This window comes from Tyto alba, unplaced genomic scaffold, assembly GCF_018691265.1.
Source record: "Tyto alba isolate M040663 unplaced genomic scaffold, T.alba_DEE_v4.0 Super-Scaffold_5, whole genome shotgun sequence".
Lineage (NCBI taxonomy): Eukaryota > Metazoa > Chordata > Aves > Strigiformes > Tytonidae > Tyto > Tyto alba.
In genome coordinates, this window is record NW_024881326.1 from 8,629,793 (window position 1) to 8,649,946 (window position 20,154).

The 20,154-nt window shown below is 42.0% G+C and overlaps 1 protein-coding gene across 1 annotated transcript in view; it reads right to left on the minus strand.

Annotated features, from left to right (window-relative positions):
• Positions 1–7,603: 7,603 nt before the first annotated feature.
• The window catches only part of GPR50 (G protein-coupled receptor 50), a 45,019-nt gene continuing 32,468 nt past the window's right edge, over positions 7,604–20,154 (minus strand). Inside the window, exon 2 of the mRNA XM_032996124.2 lies at positions 7,604–15,728. Within this exon, the coding sequence (XP_032852015.2) occupies positions 14,860–15,728 (869 nt within the window). The 3' untranslated portion in view covers positions 7,604–14,859. The remainder of the gene's footprint in view (positions 15,729–20,154) is intronic.

Genomic DNA, 20,154 nt, shown 5'->3' on the forward strand with positions numbered 1-20,154 from the left:
TACTGAACAAGCTGCCTTCTGAAGATTAAAAGGGCTTTAAAAAAATAATGAATACACCTGGGCTTGTGCATTCAGTTGAGTCTTAAAACTCAAAGAATCTGAATTAGCCTCATTTCCTCAGGGAAGATAATTTTTTATAAGTGTAGTTTATACATTCTAGAGACTTAATCTCTCACCTGCAGTGCTGTGAACCAATTCCAGGGACTTGTACACGAAAGGCTGGGGAAAAAAATATCTAAGTGAAACAGCCTTTCAATACCTCATTTCTGATTGATTGCCCTTGAAAATACAGAAAGTAAAGAAGAGCAAAAAGGAAAGAAAAGCAAGAAAATCTTCATATGTCCAGTCTTACTGGTAGCACACATCAGCATTTCCTCACCTTTACAGCTTTCATTGCTATTTGCATTTTTATTAGTTTTGCATGGTTAATTGCACAGTGAGGCAGAGAACTCCATAGCATCCTGATCATCAGACGTTAATCCTAGGTTTATCTGAGAATGTAGGTAGTGAAAAATAAATTCACCTACTAGCACTGCAATAAAACCTACAGAGAGGCATTATCTGATGCATAATCAATTGCAAAAGAACTGCCCTTACAACTAGAGGGACACCCTGTGCTGTCCACATGGAGCAGTCCCACATATCTTATCCCTTGACTTCAAATGGTCATTTTTTCTTAGAGATGTGCATGCTGCAAGTCACCCTGTGCCACCCATCCCCTGGCCTCCCTGCCTGATCTATGCTCCTGTGCCAGCTGGCCCAGTACTTAGGGTGCCACAAATGCCAAAGCACAGACATTATTTGCTGTTACATGCTTTCTGCATTTCAGTACCCCTTTTGCAAACTACAGACCCCCCCGACATGGTGGCCCTGGGACAACACCCTCCCAACCCCCCAGAGGAGAGTTCCCTTTCTCACCGCAGCACCCACTGGGCCTCACTGTGCTCCACCTGTGGAACTTGGTTCTGGCTCTGCCCCATCCCTGCAAGAAGCACATTTTTGGAAAGATTGTTTTCTACTTTCCTGTGTCAGAAGTACGTAGCTGTCACTGCCATCTGCACTTTGAGCTTCAAGTAGTCTTAAGTCAATACATACTCTTTCTACAACACAGAACACGTGTACAAGAAGTACACAAGAAGTGAAGAAGTGTCCTCCTTTACTGAGTGATGCAGGGTTTAAGTATGATAGTAATGTAGCTTTCATTCAGACAAAGCTTTCTAGCATTAATAGCATTTCTCAAATATACTACGTTGACTATTTCTATGTTGCACTGACCCTCAGTCTTATCTTCATTTTTCAGTTGCCTTCCTCCTTGCTACTGCTCCGTTTCCCTCCCTAAATTTTCAACTAAATCCAAGCCATTGATGTAATTCAGGCATCGAAAGACAAAACAAAACCCACTCTTGATCCAGAAGTCTTTAAAAAACAAACTGAGGTGAAGACGTTAGGATTGCTCGACTGGCCAGAGGACCATGTGGAAAGAGCACCCGGGTGCTGAACAGCTCAGGAGAGAAAATACTGTTTCTTAGACTACAACACCTTCTGCTTTAGCAGTGAGGGCCTCAGCAGCTGCCAACACCAGTTGCTAAAGATGTCTCAGTCTAACATAGCAAAGTGGGATTTCACTTGTGTAACGCTTGTAGAAATGAGCAAAAATAAAATCCTAAATACCTCTCACTTCAAAAATCTATGCATGAACAAGCCTTAGAGGTTTAAGCTCTCTGTTTCCAGACAATTCTGTCCCTTCCTTCATCTAAAGCAAAAATAAAACTACCCTCAGGGACTTCCCATTTGACATTTGTGAGAGATTATCAGCACTAAAGCCATAATCTAAACTAATGCCAGATTTTAGGTTCAAATATTGCTGGTCTCTGCTTGTGTCTGAGTTTTGAATCTTCAATATCTGCCTTCAGAAAGATGTATCCCTGATGTTATTATTACTGGTTCTCCACTTTGAATATGATTTGAGCTGTTATGGAATTAAAGCTTGAGATATCTGCCAGGAAAAACAACAGAGAGCAAGAAAAGCAGAAGTTAGTGTTAAGAGAGAATCAGAAAATTTGTAATTGAAAATAATAGCATCCAACCCACATTATAACTACATACCCCAACTCCAGAAGACAGCACTATAGAAATTTTTTAGTATCTTGGCTATGAGCAGGATTATATGCACAAAGCTGTTTATAAAACGATTTGAAACAGCAGCATTTCAGTAGTCTCAGATCTCCAGTGTTACTTGCAGATTATCTAAACCTGCAACATTTCCTGTTTTAATAATCTGTCAATCTTTGCTTTACTACCTTTAGTAATCAGTGCAACACCAGCAGAAATATTAACCTTGAAAATTGCATGAAATGCAAAACTAGGCATATATTTTGGCAGTTTAACTGCGATTTACTCAATGCAGTTAAATAAGCTATGTGATTTCCATCTGCTTTATGTGACCGGCATGCTGGAAAGATGTTAGAACAGATCTTTTCTGCATCTGGTAGATGCATTCCCTGCTTCACCCAGACACGAACCAAGGTCTTAACCAAAATGCCAATAGTACTTTGGCAAAAAAAGATGGCTGATAGCAGGTGAGCTAAGCTACTCTTGGCAGAAAGCAGATCTTCAGGAATTGTTAAATTGCTAAAAACAAGAATGACAATAATTCAGAATTTCATAGATTACAAATTTGATCCAAGGAATAATGCTCTTACCTGCAATTTAATGGAAAAAAAAAAAAAAAGGAAGTTTTTCTTATTTATGTCTTAGGAGCATCTTCCAGTTACGTTTACTGAGACTGCTTAAACTAGCAAGCTAAGATACTCACTGAGCATGCTGTTAGCTGGCCGTGTTACAAGCCCATGGGATGCTTGCCAGTACTCATTCAGAATAAAGCAGTCAGCAAATGCAGCTTCAGACATATCTGTCTGCATCTTGGCGTGACTCGTCATCTGGATTCCACTACCACAATGGGGTAAGAGACTGGAAAAAAAATTGTCTCAGGAGAAAACAGTGGTTCCACCAAGCCCAGACACTATCTCCAACACTCAGAGGGCTAAAAGACATCTGGGCCCCTTGGCAGCCTATGCTGCCCTCAGCTATGAAGCCCTTTATCCATTAAAACTGCTCTCTCACTGATGAGCGATGTTATTCAGTTATTCTCCAGAAATCCACTGCAACCCTAGAAAGACCTGCATGCTCACAGCAACCTGCAGCTGACAAGCCATTACTGTGATTAACATCCAGATTTTACATTACTATGCTTTTGGTGCAGAAGTGTTCAGCTCCCCACGGGTCACGGTTGGGCTGGAGGCAGTCAGCAGAAAAAACAGCCAGACCCTGCAGCAGCCTGACCCCAGCCTGCTCTGCCTCTGACACAGCAGCATCTCCCTCCATCAGCCCCACCAACCGTCCCTGCCAACAGCTCCACTCATCATTTGCCTGCTCAGGCCAGATAGAGCCCAACCTTGTGTCATGTGTGGGAAACCAGTCCCTACTGTGTCCCCTACCCCAGCTTCAAACCAGAAAATAATGAAAGGACAGAATTTTTGTCATGACAACTTCCACTTGAGATTTCACTCTTACTCAAAACAGGTTCCTTGTCAGTTGGTTTTAATGTGATACTAGTTGTTATAGTGGTGCTGTATCACATCATACTCTTAACTGCTCCCAAAGATTGAGAAGCTTTTATCTCCCATTGCTGAAACTGGGAAAACGTGGATGGAAATTTGGAAGTTTCCAGATAACTCCCTCAGCTCTGTGCTAACCTGTTTCAAAAAATCTTAAGCAGCAAGGCTTCACCATCACCAGAAAAAAAAGATTTTCCACTAAGGAAGGATCAGGTCTTTACCAATGATGATAGATTGATATCACCAACCTCCTGGTGATCAAAGGCACAGAGTCTAGTACCTCTGTTGTACTACCGTGATTCCCTGAAAATGGGTCCAAGTCACAAGTGGCTTCACTTAGAACCAAATCAGCTCCCTAAGCATTACAAAGACTACATTTTCAGCAGTATTTTTTTTCTCCTCAGCTCTGTATTCAACAGTCTAATCTTCTACTGCTGCTGGAGCAGCTTGTCTGGTATGAATACAGGCCACTGGGAAAGTCCTTACAGAGCCATTAATCTGCTAATGTATCTTCCAGACCTCAGAGCCATTTGCTCTTCTCCCTGCTCCCCAGTGCCTCTTATCAAAGTATCTTACCCCATGAGACTCAGTTGTAGCATCATGGTTATGCTCTAAGGGATGTGTTATTAAGCACCTAGCTACTTCTCTCTGAATTTCACCGCTTCCTCTCAAGAGGCAAGATGTGGATTCATGCTGGCTGACTTCAGATACTTCAGTTCTGCTTTTGCACAGCCCTGACAGTGTCCTGGTAGCAACAGCAGTGACCCACCAGCACAGCCTAGATCTGCTCTGGGTGGCAGCTATGTTGCCTGCTGCATAACTAGACAGGCCTCATCTCCTGGGCAGAGGGCTCCTCTCTAACTCCAGAGAGGGGAGCTGACTACCACACAGAAGGGACTGCAGATCGCAGCGTTCATGCTGCCTCCCACAGACTCACTTCAGTCAGCTTCCTCATCCCTACTTCACCTTTTGAGGCATCTGATTCTCCATACACCCTCATTGCAGCACATTTCACTGTGCCAGACCTAAGCTTTAGGAACTGCAACTGGCACCAGCTCAGCCCTGCATTCCTCATTTGCAAAACACAGATATTCTGTTCACACCACAGAAGCCCAGACACCAGAAAAATGGGAGCCATTACTTGCCTTCAGCAGATTGCCACAAAGTCTCATACATCGCAATGGATTACACCAGCCTGCTTCCCTGGAGTGTCACGGAGCTTCTCTCAAGTGTTTTGTGCTCTGAAAGGCTTGCTTACAAGTACTTTACTTTTAGCCAAGAAGTATGAATTCTGTTTAAAGAGTTACTCAGTTATTTGAAGTGCATTCTCAAGCTACAGGCAGACAAGCCATTTCAGCCACCACAGTAAGCTACAGGGGTTCAGGAAGAACAAAGAATTTTGATTCTAAATTTTTTTTTGAAGCTATAAAAAACCAAAAGCCAAAGAAGATCAATGAGGTTTTCCTGATTAGTACTCCATCATGCCAATAAGACAACAGGATTTGATGTGAAGGAAGCAAAAGGCAATGGCTTTGTTTTATAGCAGCCTTTACTTCCCAGGTGAATAGGACTGGGAATAGAATATGAAAATAATCTCACTGGCCTAGGGACCACTGACAGCACTCAGCAACTCACTGGGCACTGAAGCTGATACAGTGATGGTTCCCAGGGGTGGCTTAAAGGGTTATGGCCACGAGAAAGGACCAGGCTTTTGGAGAGCAGTGGAAGGGTCTTCTTAATACACAGGGGGGAAGAAAAAAAAATGTAGCTATAATTAGTAGTGCATACAGACTGAAAGGGAATACAAGGCACTAATAATCGTATAACAAACATTCTTTTAAAACATGATCAGAGTATACCTAATATATCCTTATATTTATAAAGGTAGATGCATGCTGGGGTTACATTGAACACAAGATGTCTGTCCACATAGGAAATGATTTTCTTAGCATCTACATATCTCACTATCAAGTAAACGCACCTCACCAATTAAGTGTAGGCATTCATTTCCTACTGGGCTATTCAGCAGGAGTACACCATCAGAACAATTCCAGGATGCACTGGAAATGATGCAGTACTCTGTGATGGAGGAAAACCAGATCCAAGCCAAAACTCTCAGTAGGTTTTTATGATACTTAGGTGCCTGCACCACCTTCTACCTCTCAGGGAGGGAGGGACAGAAATAATTATCAGCCATCCAAACTCCCTGCTACACAGAGGGCTCCGATGCTCTTGTCAGCTATGACAACAGCCAGTACTCTGTGGGCAGTGCCTGCTTTATTTCCCTGCCAAACAGCAACTGAAAGAGGCTGGTTTCACCAGTCTGCCTATACTGGCATGGGCAATGCTCACGTAGATTACAAACTGTAATGCTCAAACCAAGGAGCAACTTCTGAGCAATCCCTAGAGCACTTTGGAGAGACCGAGCTGATGACTACCAGTCTCAACACTTACATGCACAACCTGTAGAGATCAGCTTGTGGGATCACATCTGGCCAAAGACTGTCTGTCAGCAGACACCTCCCAGCCACCTCTTCCCAAGCACAGCACAGCAGCTTTGAAAAGAAGTTAGAAAGGTAGGATTGCTGTCCTTCCCCCCGTGGGCAATAGCTCTGCTCTCTGAAGTCATGGGATGGCTGCATCCAGCCTCAAGAAGCAGCAAAAGCAGAACAGGTGTCTTCACTCTGTGGCCACAGATTTCAGGAATCAAGTTTCAGTCAACTTCAACAAGGGCAGAATGGTTTTTTCTTCATCAGTTTTTTTTCTTCCAATTGAAACAGGTGACAGCAATTTGATTGTCAGTTTTAATTAGCATTTGCATTATGTTCTGCTCTGAAGAAGTTGTTCTGTTTTGACAAACAAGGGGAAAAAGGTTTAATACATAACACTAGCCTAGAATTTAGGATGTCAACATGAACGGGAAAGTTAATTAAGATGCTCCACAGGAGATCCCAGCATTTCCCACAGACACCAGTGACATGATGCTTGAGACAGGCATTCTGTACATATGTATATATACAAACACATCCAAATAGTCAAGGATTCACACAAGGAAAACTGACATCAATTAGTACTAGCAATGGAACAGAGCCCGAGACTTGCAGCTAAATTCAAGCCTAATAATACTGGATATTGTTGCAACAACACAGCAAGAATAAATCCCTCTTTCAAATAACAGAATGTTATTTGATAAATATGTGAAGAAAGCATTACCATCAGCAGCTAACAAATGGAAAACTGATACAAAAGTACAGATTCTCCAGAGCATATTTGGTTCATATCTCCTGCTGTAGTCAGTCAGTATTTCATATTGATATACCTCCAGGGACACCAACAGAAATATAAGCATAATCTTTTAAAAAGTTATTAGACTTATTATACTATTTATTTGACTCCAAAACAAGACAAAATCAGTTTTTTCCTTTTTTTGGAAACATCTAACTTAACCAAACTTGCAGGAGAAGTTTGCAGCCAGGGCAAACCCATATGCAAGTACTAATTCCTTTGTTTAATGTTTATTGCCATTTCTGACACTGCAGAGCATTGCTGGAAGCATGAATGATGTAGATCATCAAGGAGCATCACTGGAAGAGTCACTGCCAAAGCATACTTGGAGGTTCTTCACAGGACTTCTCCAACCCTTCTCCAAGAAGCTTCTCAGCTCTTACAGCAGGAAAAGGCCCAGAATGTAGGAGACATCTTCAGTCCCAGAGCAATATTCAAGGTTGCAGTTGGGTTTGGACTGGCCATAATTTAGATGTCACTTATGCTTTTAAATCTAGATGAAGCGCACACAGGGCAGCTCTGCACAACAGAAACAGGCCACATTCCCAGCAGCATGTATTCCTCTCTGCTCCATCCCCTGTTCCCAAAGGCAGGAAGAGACACTGCTCCAAGCAAGGCTTCCCACAGGCACAGGGAGGCAGAGCTGCCCAGAGCACAAGAGCTTAATTTCTCCTATTTTATACTTCTGGCACTACCTGGCCTGGAAACAGAACCTGACAGCATTAACTAAGGCATGAATAAAGAGAGATGTAGCAACTTTATTGAAATACAACAGTGAGATAAACACATTGAAAATGAGAAAAAGCTACCTAAAATGAAAAATAGTGCAACAAAAACATTGACATACCCGGGGAAGTTTCCATTTTGACTGGAAAATTAGAAGCACTAGAACAGCCTTGTAGGAGCTGGAAAGGCAACAACATCCTTTCTGGGTTTAAGATAGAGTTTGTTCTGCTTATGATAGTCTGTGTGACATAGCTGGCTGCAATTATGAGCGATGGGGACACAAACAGGATCCTCCATGACAGAGTAGCCTCTTGAACATTCCTCCTGCTAACAACAACTGTTTACTTGCTTGCAGTATGCATAAATTTTGGAAGGAGTATTGGGGAAGGGCTTGGAGGGCTTGGAAAGGAAGAGGGAAGAGAAGGCATTCATATTTTTAAGACAATTCCTCAGTTTAACAGGACAACAGCTATTTGTTTTGCAGGCAAGTTACGAGACTCCTGGGAATGAAAGTTTGTACTGAAGTACCATCTGGCCTTTGATTCCAGCATTGCGAACACTACTGCTCTAATAAATCACCAAAATCAAAGCTGAACAATGCCATGAAGAGAAGATTGCAGAAAGAGGATTTGTTTTGTTTGGATTTCGTTTTTTGAATAGCTGTGACCTGATCAGAATCAATTAGCCAAAAAGCAATTTTTTTTTTTTTTTCCTGAAGAGAACAGGAAGAAGAGTGCAGACAAGAAAGGTAACTCAGAAAAAAATGGAAGCATTTGGGTTAATAGAAAGGATGGAGTGTTTCAGTGAAAGAGACAAAGTGTTTTGGTGCATCTTCATCTTCTGCCACTGCCTCTCCCCTCAACATCCCACTGTGTTAGGACCAGGGCATGTCAGACAGAAGACATACTCAATGACACTGTAGGACTAAAGCACCACAATTCCTTCAGTAAAGGCTCTCTGCCTACCTCAGTGGACCTTGCCCCTGCAGAAATCACCAGGTTTTATGTCTCCTGCCTTTTCTGAACCGCTCTTTCCCTTTATCTAGATTCAGTTATAGTGCTAACCAACAGAGGAATTCAGCCTACTCCAGGGATTTAAATCCCTCCTCCCCAGAGCTAGAATAAACTACTAAAATTCAAATATAGGCTTATAAATTTGAACACATGAGAGCCAATATGATGGCCAGAACAACCACTTCCATCTCATTTGTCAGATGAGATCATATGACCCTCCAAGATTAGACTCTGAAGATTAACAAGACAACGCCTCTGAAGAACTCTGCTGGGCTCTGTGACCTGTATTTCAGTAAAGCTTTCCTCTGGACACCTACATTATTTGTAATTGTGTGCACAAATAAATCAAAACTGAGGTGCTGAGTTGAACATCACCCAGGATGGGATCTGCTCCAGCTTCCTGCTAAGTTAACAGCACGACTTCCCATCATGTCTCAAGAGCTCCGTGTCCTCTATCATATTTACAGGAGGAATCTGCACCACGATGAGGATCAAGCATGGCATGGTCCCATCATCTTGTTTTAAAGGTCTTAACTGTGCAGAACAACTTCACATGAATCAAGTCCATGCTATCAGTCTGTTTTGAGTTAAACTTCCCTAAATCAACACAAAATAAAGGAGGCTTAAAAATCTCACCAGGCTCACATAAATGCTTCTTTTTCACCATGAAATATTGATGTTAATATAGAGCATGAATAATTGAGCTTCTGATCTTTTTGAAGAGTCTAGCCTTACTGAATGTTACAGGACATGTATTATTTGGATAGTAGAGGAAATAAATGGTTTCACCTCCTAACCCTGCCTAATAGACAACCTTAAGAACACCAAAGTAGAGTAATTGCTATAATGGCAGTTTGCCCAATTTAAGTCTTAATAATGTTATAATTAAAAGAGTCTTTTTGACTCTTCTTTTTACGATTGATTCACCCTAAAAAGTAATCAATAAATGCAATTTTTCACCTCCTCACTGCAAATACCTGCTTGGTATTTCTTAACATTTTCTGCACTCAGCTTTGCTGCAGTCCCACAACAGTAAAGCCACCTGGTTACTGATGCTCCAGGTACCCCCTCAATCTGGAACTGGCCAGAGACAGTCAATAGAACAGAAGCAGAGACAAGAAAAGACTGAAGCAGTAATTCTGGCATGTTTCAGTCTTTATTCCAGACTCCTTAGACCCTGTGTGCCATCACTAGAGTCCCAAGCATATTTTTGCTTGACAAGAAAAGACCTAAAAATAAACATTGGATGAGCACTGACCAGAGTTTTGCTGGCTACCAAAGCCTCTTCCACTGACTTTCCCAAGCAGTGCTGTATGCTTCAAAGGACTCTGTGGCAGAAGTGCATCCCACAGGCCAAGCCTTCAGTCCCAAGCCAGGAGGTTGGTGCTACTGGCATGATTGCAGAGCTCTGGACTGACCAAACACGTCGATCCCATGACCAGGGAGCCCTCAGAGCAATCACTGTTCATCTTCAGCTTCGCAGGCTTTATTGGTGTTACTTTTCCCTTTTGACTTATACCCTCTAGTGCTAAAAGAATAGAGGGCATGAAATGAAAACCTTCATTTCACCTGAATTAATAACTGATTTAACCAGCTTGTTATTAGAAATACAACAAATGAAGAAGTGATTGCACTTCCCTTCACAGAAAGAAATATCATCATGCTAATTATTCTTTACTGGCATAACAATAATATTCTGATATCCCAGTTAGAGCCAAAGGCAGTCCAGTGGGAGCCAGGCACGTGCTCCAAGATGCCTTGCCCAGCCTAGTCCACTGCTGAGGGGGTCTCTCAACTCAGGCCCATTTTCTCAGGATTCTTGCCTAACACCATTGGAATATAGCCTTTTAGGGCCATATTTGAGCACTGAAATCACCCATGCCCCAGTGACAGGGCAAGGGATAGAAGCAGGTATCTAAGACACGTGGCAAAGAGCCAAAGAAGTCACTGTATGAATGAGCTGCTTGACTGAACCTGGCAGTAATAAAGACCAGGCACAGGGATTTAAGTGGAATTCCACACAGCTGACTATGGTCCTTTAAAAGCAGTTAAATCATTTAGGAAAGGATGGTTACAAACGCTCCAGGTATCTTTCTGAATGATGAAACCCAGCAGGTAATATAACTGAATATTTAATTTCACAGTAGCTGTGAACTTGTCTGCAAAACATTTACCCTTTGTGTGTCTGCCCTCTGGGCTAATGCGTTTCCGAAGGGCGACCTGAGGGGAGGAGTGGGGGCTGTGAGGAGGAGTTGGGAGGGGGACACGGCTCCCTAAACACCCAGGCCCGACTGGGCGAGGAGGAGGAGGGCGACGAGGCAGTGCTACCGGAGCAGAGACTCCTCTCAGCCGGTGGTGAGAGTGCGGGCTGTCCCCCTGCAGCCCGGGGAGGTCCCAAGTGAAAGCTGTGCTTTCGTTCCCAGCTACAACACAGTTTGTAGTACAAGGAAATATACGCGACACAGTCCTTCCTTCCATTGCGTTCACTTGTTAGACATAGACACAGGAAAGGGAAAGGGCCTTAGATGGTGTCAGAGGTTTTAGACCATTCGTGGTGTGGAGAAAGATTCTTCCCTGATGAGGAATGCCATAGTCCAAGCAGGCAACTGGCTCACAGCGAGGTGGAAGAAAAACATATGAATCCAAGGAGATGTTCCAGATGCACTGGGTCATTCTCTTGCAGGTCAGAGCTGGGCAGATGAAGTATGCCTGAACTCAGTTGCATTCATCAGTTCAATCTGCTTTCTTGGAGACAACAAAACCCCAGCTGTTGTTCAAAACATTTGTTAAAAAAGAGCTACAAGTGGAAAAAAAAAATCAAGTGGTCCAGTGGCAGATTTATTACAGTTTTAACAGGTAAAGGGAATGAATCTACACTGTGAACAAAAACAGCAATAGGAAATTATACTGAAGGTTTCTTAATCAAATGACAAAATGGAAACAGCATATGCAGTATATATTTATATATAAATATACTGGTTACTTTCTTCTTAAATAAACCATATTCATTAGCAACAGCCAAAAGTATATCTTTGTGGCAAGAGATTCATCTTTCTTCACAGCAATACTGCCTCATCATAAATTTATGTCCACCTAGACAAGTTTAGAGTTTGGGGCTAGAATAGGTATTTAACACCACCATGTCAAATCCAGAGCAAGTGATTTAAAACTAGTTTATAGGAGATCTCAGTGTTATTTCTAAGACTTAAGGCCAAGTATGCAACAGGTGGAATAGGCAGAGCATTATTTAATTGGTGGGATCTCCTTGAAAGCTCAAAGTTTGATTAAAGCTAGTTTCTCAATGGGAAACACTGACACTGCTCAGGATTCCCAGTTTAAGACACACTTCCCTTTATCTGTAAACAAATGTTAACAAAATAAACTCTCTGTACACTGTTAATGATTTCTTAACATAATAATAAGGAGCTGCTTGGGTAGTTTTAAAATAAGTCAGTATAAAAATCTCTCTTATCCTAAGCACCGCCCTGCAGGGAGCTGCTCAGGACCCACCTCAGCACGGCACGTACTCAGCCTGTCCCCTTCAAAGACCTGGGCAGGAGTCGAGTTCAGACCCTGCAGTGGAGGACGAACAGATCCCCCAATCATTTTGCATAGTTTGGTTCAGCAGTGACTCTCTGTGAGTCCTGGGGAGATGCCCTATCGTGCTCCTGCTGCTCTCCTTCCTACCAGGTACTAGCAGAGACTCCCACAGCTTGCCTGTTCGGGACCTCTTTGGCTTACTTTGTTTAGTTCAAATGCTCGCTGGCTGTTACTTTGGAGCATGAATGAGAAATAGTGCAGATATAAGCTTAAATAAATAAAAAAAAAAAAAAAATAAACACATTGCCTTCACTGATCATTCAGTTAAAAAGACAAGGATCCATAAAATGAAGCCCCAGTTGTGGGGTATTCGAGATACCTGGCAAACCTGTACAAGATTCTTCATGATTGAAAGGAGCATGTTTGGCTTGGCACTAGATGCTTAAAATTATTTGCTAATGTGATTCTAACTAACACCATTGTGGCTAATTGCCACAGGCTTTGAAGGCTAGTCACAGAACACAGGTCATCTCCTTGGCATGACAGGACAAACACTCGGTGCAGTTTTGGATTCCACAGTGCTTTTCTTATCCAAGTTTGACTAAAAATTATTTCGTTTGCATGGAATGGTGTGAATTCATCCAGGCTGGTTTTGCTGGAAGGCAAACGGACCACATTATTTCCATGGGTCAAGATACCTTTATTTGGCCATGCTCAGGCAGATTAAGAGGCCAAAACAGAACTCAGATTGATTCCTATTATGGGAGGGTGGCTGCAGTACATTTTAAAATAATAATCATGTGAAGTGGCTATGTTCAAGTCTGAAACTTCATGAAGTGCCAGTCTGCCCTGTAAATGCAGAGACACCTCCCCCTAATCCCCCCTGGCCACTGAAGCAATGCACCATGCAATGTTTCTTGCCCCACTTCATAAAAGGATTTCATTTCACTGAACTCCTCTTCCCCCAACCCAAAAATCAGCAGAAGTATCATTCAGGAACAAGCTGCTTTCAGCAAGCAGTGCACAAATGGCTTGTTAACTTCACTAAGGAGTAGCACTTAGCTCAGGGTTTTTGTAAATCCTACATACCACCATCTCTAGGCACATACATGCTATTGCAAAGTATGGTTCTTGGTGTTTCAGGGTTCAGCCCTGGGAACTAGTCCTGCTTTGACTGATCAAGGAGAGAGGACTGCACTCTGATTAGAGGCAGGGCTGACTGCTACCCTCATTAGACCCACAGGGCTCAGACCTCCTCCTCTCCATCACTCGGCTCCTGCTGTGCCTCTCCCACCAGCATCAAACCAGGTCTGCTAGCTTGAAGGTACAGTTGCAACCAGGGGAGTTTTACCTGTTGATTTTATGGGACTGTTTCAAAGCAAGATACACACATTTAAAACCATAAGGAGATGAATTCACAGTGAAGTGAAGGAAAAAAGAATTCATGTTTGCAGACAGCTGCTGTCATTCTCCCTCACACTCCATTAAAGAAACAGCATTCTCTTTGCACATGTTCTTGTTACTAATGTGATACTGGCCTTCCCAGCACTTCAGGACATTGTTTCCAATGACACAGACAACATAGTTCAGGCTTTAACTGAGAATTGATGCATGAATATGCTTAAGTAGCTTTCCTCTCCCAGCTTCATGAATTAATTATAAATTTGTACATGCATAAAATGGAAGAAAATTCTCCACCTTTTTTCCTCCCTGTGAAATTCATGCTATGTGGTAGGCAAAAGGAGGTATGTTTGAAACAAACACTTCCTTCTCCTTCTCCCTTTGTCTGCAAGGGTAAATATTCCTGGAACTTAAAAGCCAGCATCTGCATTAAACAGATGGGACTCTGCTATGCTCATCTTTTTTTATGATGTTCATGTAGCAGGGACTTCTGAAAGGCATTTGGAATGAATGCTGGCCATGACAGGATACTACCTAAATTAGAATCAGGCTCCAAGTATCTTTTCGCAATCATATGTTATATTCTTATTCATGGGCTGGGAAGAAGAGTGCAAGGGTACTTAATATCTGTAGATATTAAATTAAAATGAGTGCATTAGACACTCACTAGGTCTGGCTTTTTCCAGCCTCACATTTAGCCAAGGCTAGCTTCTAAACCTTAGGAGAAAAGAAAAAGGAAAATGAATGCACACGCAGTGGAAGTCATCAATGCCCATATGTAGGCCTGCTGGCTAATACTGTTACATAACTGAAAGCGTAAAAAATCATGCAGTTTACATTTTGTTTGCTATAATTTGGGTTTTGTTAATGCTAAAAAAATAGAATTCATAGGGAGGGAAAAAAGGTTTGTCTGAAATAAATCGTGATTTTACCAGTTCTTAAAGGTTGCATTTCAAGCATAACTGCATTTCTCTATGCACCCTGTACACTTCCCTTTCCAAGAGTATTGGCATGCTTGTGGCAAAAGCAACCAAACCAATTAATTAGGCACATGGTGAAAGATAGCATCTGAAAAAAAAAAAAAAAAGATAAAGATCAGTCATTTCCATTCTGAAAATCCTTACTCAAAGCCTTGATGTCGCAGCAATAAGCTAAACATGAAAGGTAGCAGACTCCTTCCTTGCATGAGGGGCCCAGCAACACTAGCTGTGAAACGCACATGTAGAGAGGCTCTTAAATATACAACTGAAATCCAGAATAAATAGTACTGTTCTGACTCATAAGTGTATTTCAGCTTGGTAGCTGTTGTTTGTTATGGCTGGAGATGGCTTGCTTTTCATCCCTTCTGTCCCACCCTTAGACACATCAATGAACAGCAACCTGGGAGTCTGGAGTGTCAGCAGTATCCTTTTATACTCCTTCCGGAAATTCTTGTTAAGAAGCCCATAGATCACAGCATTGAGGCAGCTGTTAAAATACGCCATAAAATAGCTCAGGACAAAAAGCCATTCTGGAATGTGTGGCTGCACTTTTAAAGGATTAATTGAAACAGCAAGGCCAATAAAGTTTAACGGTCCCCAGCACACAGCGAAAAGAACAAAAACGACAAACATAGTCAAGAAATTCCGGATGTCAGCTGCTCTGAGCTTCTGCTTGCAGTCTTGTCTCACCCGGTGTTTGACTTGAATCACTAAAATCCAGATCCGTAGGTAGCAAAATGTCACAATGGACAGTGGGATAATGAAGTGAACCACCACCACTATGATGGTGTATGATGTGCTCACTGTCTGGGCAAAGGTGCAGGAGTAAATCCGGGGATCATACTGCAAGGAGCCAACGAAAAAGTTTGGCACAATTGCCACTACTGTGAGTATCCAGGTCAGGCAGAGATAGCAGCAGGTGTTCTTCAGATTGAAGAGTTTATCATACCAAAGGCTGTGACAGATGTAGCAGTAGCGGTTGATTGCAATCACTGTGATGTTGAAAATGGACCCGATGACACTTAAGCCCATCAGGAACCCGCTTATCTGGCAGTGAACATTTCCCATAGTCCATCCATTGTGGAAAATAGCACTCAAGATCAGAGGGTATGGATAAACTGCAACAACAAGATCTGCGACAGACAAACTGACGACAAAGATGTTACCTACAAAAAAGGAGAAGATACCGTGAGAGATTAGCATAGGTCCAAATAAACAACTCCAACTCAGAACTCCTCTTTAGGCCTAACTTTTCTCACAGGCTTCACTCTATCCTCTATTTGGAATTTAAAACCCTAGAAAATAAGACTTTGCTCTACTCATGACAGTAATGGAGAATAACTAGGTATGATTAACCTTCATATTCCTTCTTAAGAAAATTCTAAACTGGAAGCGTTACCCTTAACTTGGCTATAGCTGTGGGTCAGGTTCCTGTATTCCTCTAAGTTGTGCAGGAGAGAAAGATTTTGCTTGCCTTGTTAATCAACCAGCATGACTGTAGTCACCAGGCAGCCACTAATGTTTGCTGTCCTGCAGAGAATTAATTCCTTTAAATGCTATATAGGACACAATGCTTTCTGTAACATCACATAGTGACACATAACATCAGCTCTGTCCATCATGGGCCAAAGAACTGGGGCAGGCAGGTTAAGTTTTCAGTGGTTTATTCATTGCACTGACAGCAGTTGCACAAGGAAGGTCTTTTGCATGTGAACAGGTATATTTTCAACAGAATTTCTGCAGTGTTCATGCTATGAAGCATTTCTTCTTCCAGGAGCCATGGTGCATCCAGCCTTTACGTGCTTATGTTATTGAAAGATAGCCACATTCAGTACCCAGTTCTGAATCAGGCAAAGAAGAACAAAGCTGGATATTCCCTACTTAAGACAGCACATCAGTGGATTTCAAAGCTTAGCAAAACCATAGGGAAAATTATTAGCCTCACCACATCACTGCCAGCTGCTGGGAGAAATGAGTGGTCTCTGTCAGTCTTCCTTCACTAACTCGAATAGTTAGGAGGAAGTCAAAATACAGGGGGGAAAAAAATTTATAAAAAAATATTCACAGGATGGACTTAGTAGTTTGTATTCAATCCAAGAGCACAGTATTGTGTGTATTATTTTGACACCACTTCATTGCATGTTGCTCCAGTAGCGAGAAAATGAAATGGTTTTGTCAAGACAAGAATAATCTCCTCCTTTACTTGGAGAGCAAACCTGCCATCCTCTGCTCTGTGCTTCCACCTTGCAGTCTTGGGTCTCCTGTTAGCTAGAGGGCCTGTCGCCCTGGCAGGCTGTCAGATCCCTGAAAATAAGGTCAGAAAGGTTCACTTGGTACTATTTCACAGAAACAAACCCATCTTCCCTTTTATTTGGCAATGTGGTCAACTTCATATTTTTTTTCTGGTGAGATGACCATGAAGGTCAGACTAATATAATAGCCACTTGTTAATCAGTCCTGAAAATCAGTGCATTTTTAATGACTGAATACTAAAAAAAGGGAGCATACTGCATGACTCCAAAGCAGAACATGCCCTTCAAAGTATGGGAACTGGCTGCTGACTAATTATTAAAATAAAAGTAACTTGAGTTAAGCTTTGCTTCAGCTTGGCAATCCCTGGTTTGCTATGAGACCACCACGCACACAGCCCTGAGGCCCAAGGCTCGTGTCCTTGTCTGCTGTAGGATGAGAATGGACCCTCAATCCAAAAAACAGTGCAGGATGGAAAGCCACCTAATGTGTGGCTTTTAGGGAAGGTAAAGAGCAGTCTCCTGCCAATGATCTTCACTACTGTGTATTTTTTTACATTTTTCTACTATAAAACAAAGGAGTATCTGCTTCTGTGAAACTATTTTCAGATGTATTTTTTTCTCTTTGTTAGCATGTAACTATATTTCCTTATTAGCTTTCACATTTTCCATCCTGTTTTTAACTTCTACTTAGTATAGCTTGGTTTGTGTGCCACTGTGCTCTATCCCCCCAGTTATGGAGTCATACATGAAGAAGAATGAGAAAGACAGTCTGTTACAAGCACACTGGTAATACAGACTTGGCCACCTTTTCAGAGAAACTTTAAATCTTTTTACATTACAGAGGTCCAACAAAAAGCTATAGGTTTAGAGGTATGATACACTGTTCACAGTGTAATCTACAAATTGTTTGGTCAAAAAAAAAAAAAAAACCACAAAACAACCTGAAGCCCAGCAGCAGAGCAGATTATAAGCATGTGCAAGTAATAAAAAAGGGAATTTATCCCAGAATGTCTTCTGCCCTAGTACTCCTGTCTTTGAGTTCCCCTCCTCCCTCCCACACTCCTATAATCCTTTTCCTGATCACTACAACAGGCTGCTCCTGTTCCTAGCAGTTCCTTGGCCCTGCCTCTCATTTTGCCCAGATTATCCAACAACACAGACAATAAATCTGAGGATTTATTGTCAAGTTCTGGTGCTAGGAAATGTGGAAATACCACAGTGAGTTCTGCAAATCACTAAACTGCATATGTAAAGGTCTTCAATGACAGGCTGCCTGAATAGCACCTGACTTTCATACAAAAGGACATCATTCTTCTACAGAGATTAACTGAGCATCGCTATATAAACACAAGGGTCATTGTCCCTGCCTGCCTCAAGGGGCTCATGGAAGTCCTTTGGTGCACAAGATCCAGCTGCGGAGATGTAGCCTCTCCCTGCTGTTTCCACACAGCAGCTGTGGGCTGTTCTCTGCCCATGTGTGCTAGGGGTTTAGGTATCTGGAACCTAGACATAGGGTTAAGAGGTGGAAGGGGGGGCAGGGAAAGAAGCGAAGGAGATAAAATATTTTTCTGAAAACTGGATATTTTTCTACATCTTAAAATTTCCAAAGCAAGTACCCAAAACTCCTGTTATCCGTATAAAGGTCTCTTACACTTACATTCCTTGCTGAAATATCACAGAACTGTTTGCTTCAGGTTAATAAGATACAGATGCTCAATGCAGCCTGAAGTTAAGTGTGATCTGTAAATCCAATGCTGAAATTGAAATGTCCTGAGTGACAAGAGTTGCACCAAAGCAAAGAGGCAGTTTTGCAGATCAACTTCTGCTCATCTGGCAGAGTCCAGCTGCAACTGAGGAGGAAAAAGGGCTTCACTGTCCAGTTTGCCTCTTTCTGCCAGCTGCCTTGCAGGCATCCGAGTTGCTCCCAAGTAGTCAGTGCCCAGCACAGCATTTTAAGGCAAAACCAAAACCACATACAACGGCCTCAAGGCCAGCAGATGAGAAGCTGACCCACAAGCATGATGGACATGAGTGCCATGGGGGCTCACTGCCTGACCAGTCCCCCCACTGTCCCAGCCTCTTCCCAGCAGTGAGATCAGATCCTGGCACCTGTCTGGCTGCAGCCAGAATAACTGACAGTTGTAGAACAGTAGGTATAAAAACCTATGTTGAGAAAAACATACTAAAATACACAATGACATAAGGCTAAGAGTTTATTGGGGTGACTGGTATGTTTGTGGTGATACCTTATTATTTGTGGCTTATAGTAAAAAGCAACTTGAACTTTATGTTTGTCCTTTCAGGTTTTGTGAAAAACTCAGACTCATGTCTACAAGGAGATAAACTGGAATTAAGACTCACATCAACCTTACAGATATATATAATAAGGTTCAAGAAACTATTTAATAGGCCATGACTATAAAATAAGCCTCTGATGAGCACTTACCAGAACGTAATACTCTGTTTAACCTTCCAAAGTTTATGCTCACTGCAAAACAGAAACAAAATGTACTGTTTGCCCCAAGCAAAATGATAAAGTCATAAAAACTTTATTCAGCATGCAACAAGACTATTAGCTGTGATAGCCTCCTTTTCTTGTTTGTTACCTGCCACTGTGCGTTTGCTTGTATTTCACTAACCTCCAGTCTGCAGATACAAAGTGTGTGCTTAGTTCTGCAAACTAAGTGGCAGCTCATAGAAAACTTTTTCAGCCCAATTTTATTCTTTTTAGAATATAAAGATAGCGTTGAGCATGTGCAGTCATATTGATCATACACTGCTGTAATTTAGATGGATAATAAAACTGTGATGTTGGGGGATCCTAATCCTGCAGCCCTCTGACAAGAATTTCTTACATCATAAATTCTAAAGGATTACTCTGGGAAAGACAGTGTTTACCCCATCAAAGAGCATTAAGAACCATCCTTCTATAAGGGACTACGACCCATGTCACTACTTCATGCAAGCTCTTGGCTTCCAGGGCACAGTGAACACCACACACGCAGCAACAAGATGGCCCATGAGAAATCCCAGACTGTTAATTGTTGTCACTCTTCAGCATTCTGATAAGCACTGATCCACCTGACATGTCCATAAAACAGCCCAGTGTGTACTTACCCATTTTGACAACTGTAAATATTTGACAGGGGAGAACAAGTGAAAACCAAAGAAAGTCACCCTGAGATCCAGGCAACCGGAAAAAAAACAAAACAAAACTAAATGTCTGTTGTTCAATTCATTAATCCACAAATTTTAATTGAGGATTTTATTTGTGTATTTTGGGAGTCCGTTCAAAGAGAGGAATAAACAAAAGAAAGGAAAAAGCATTCAATCAATTATC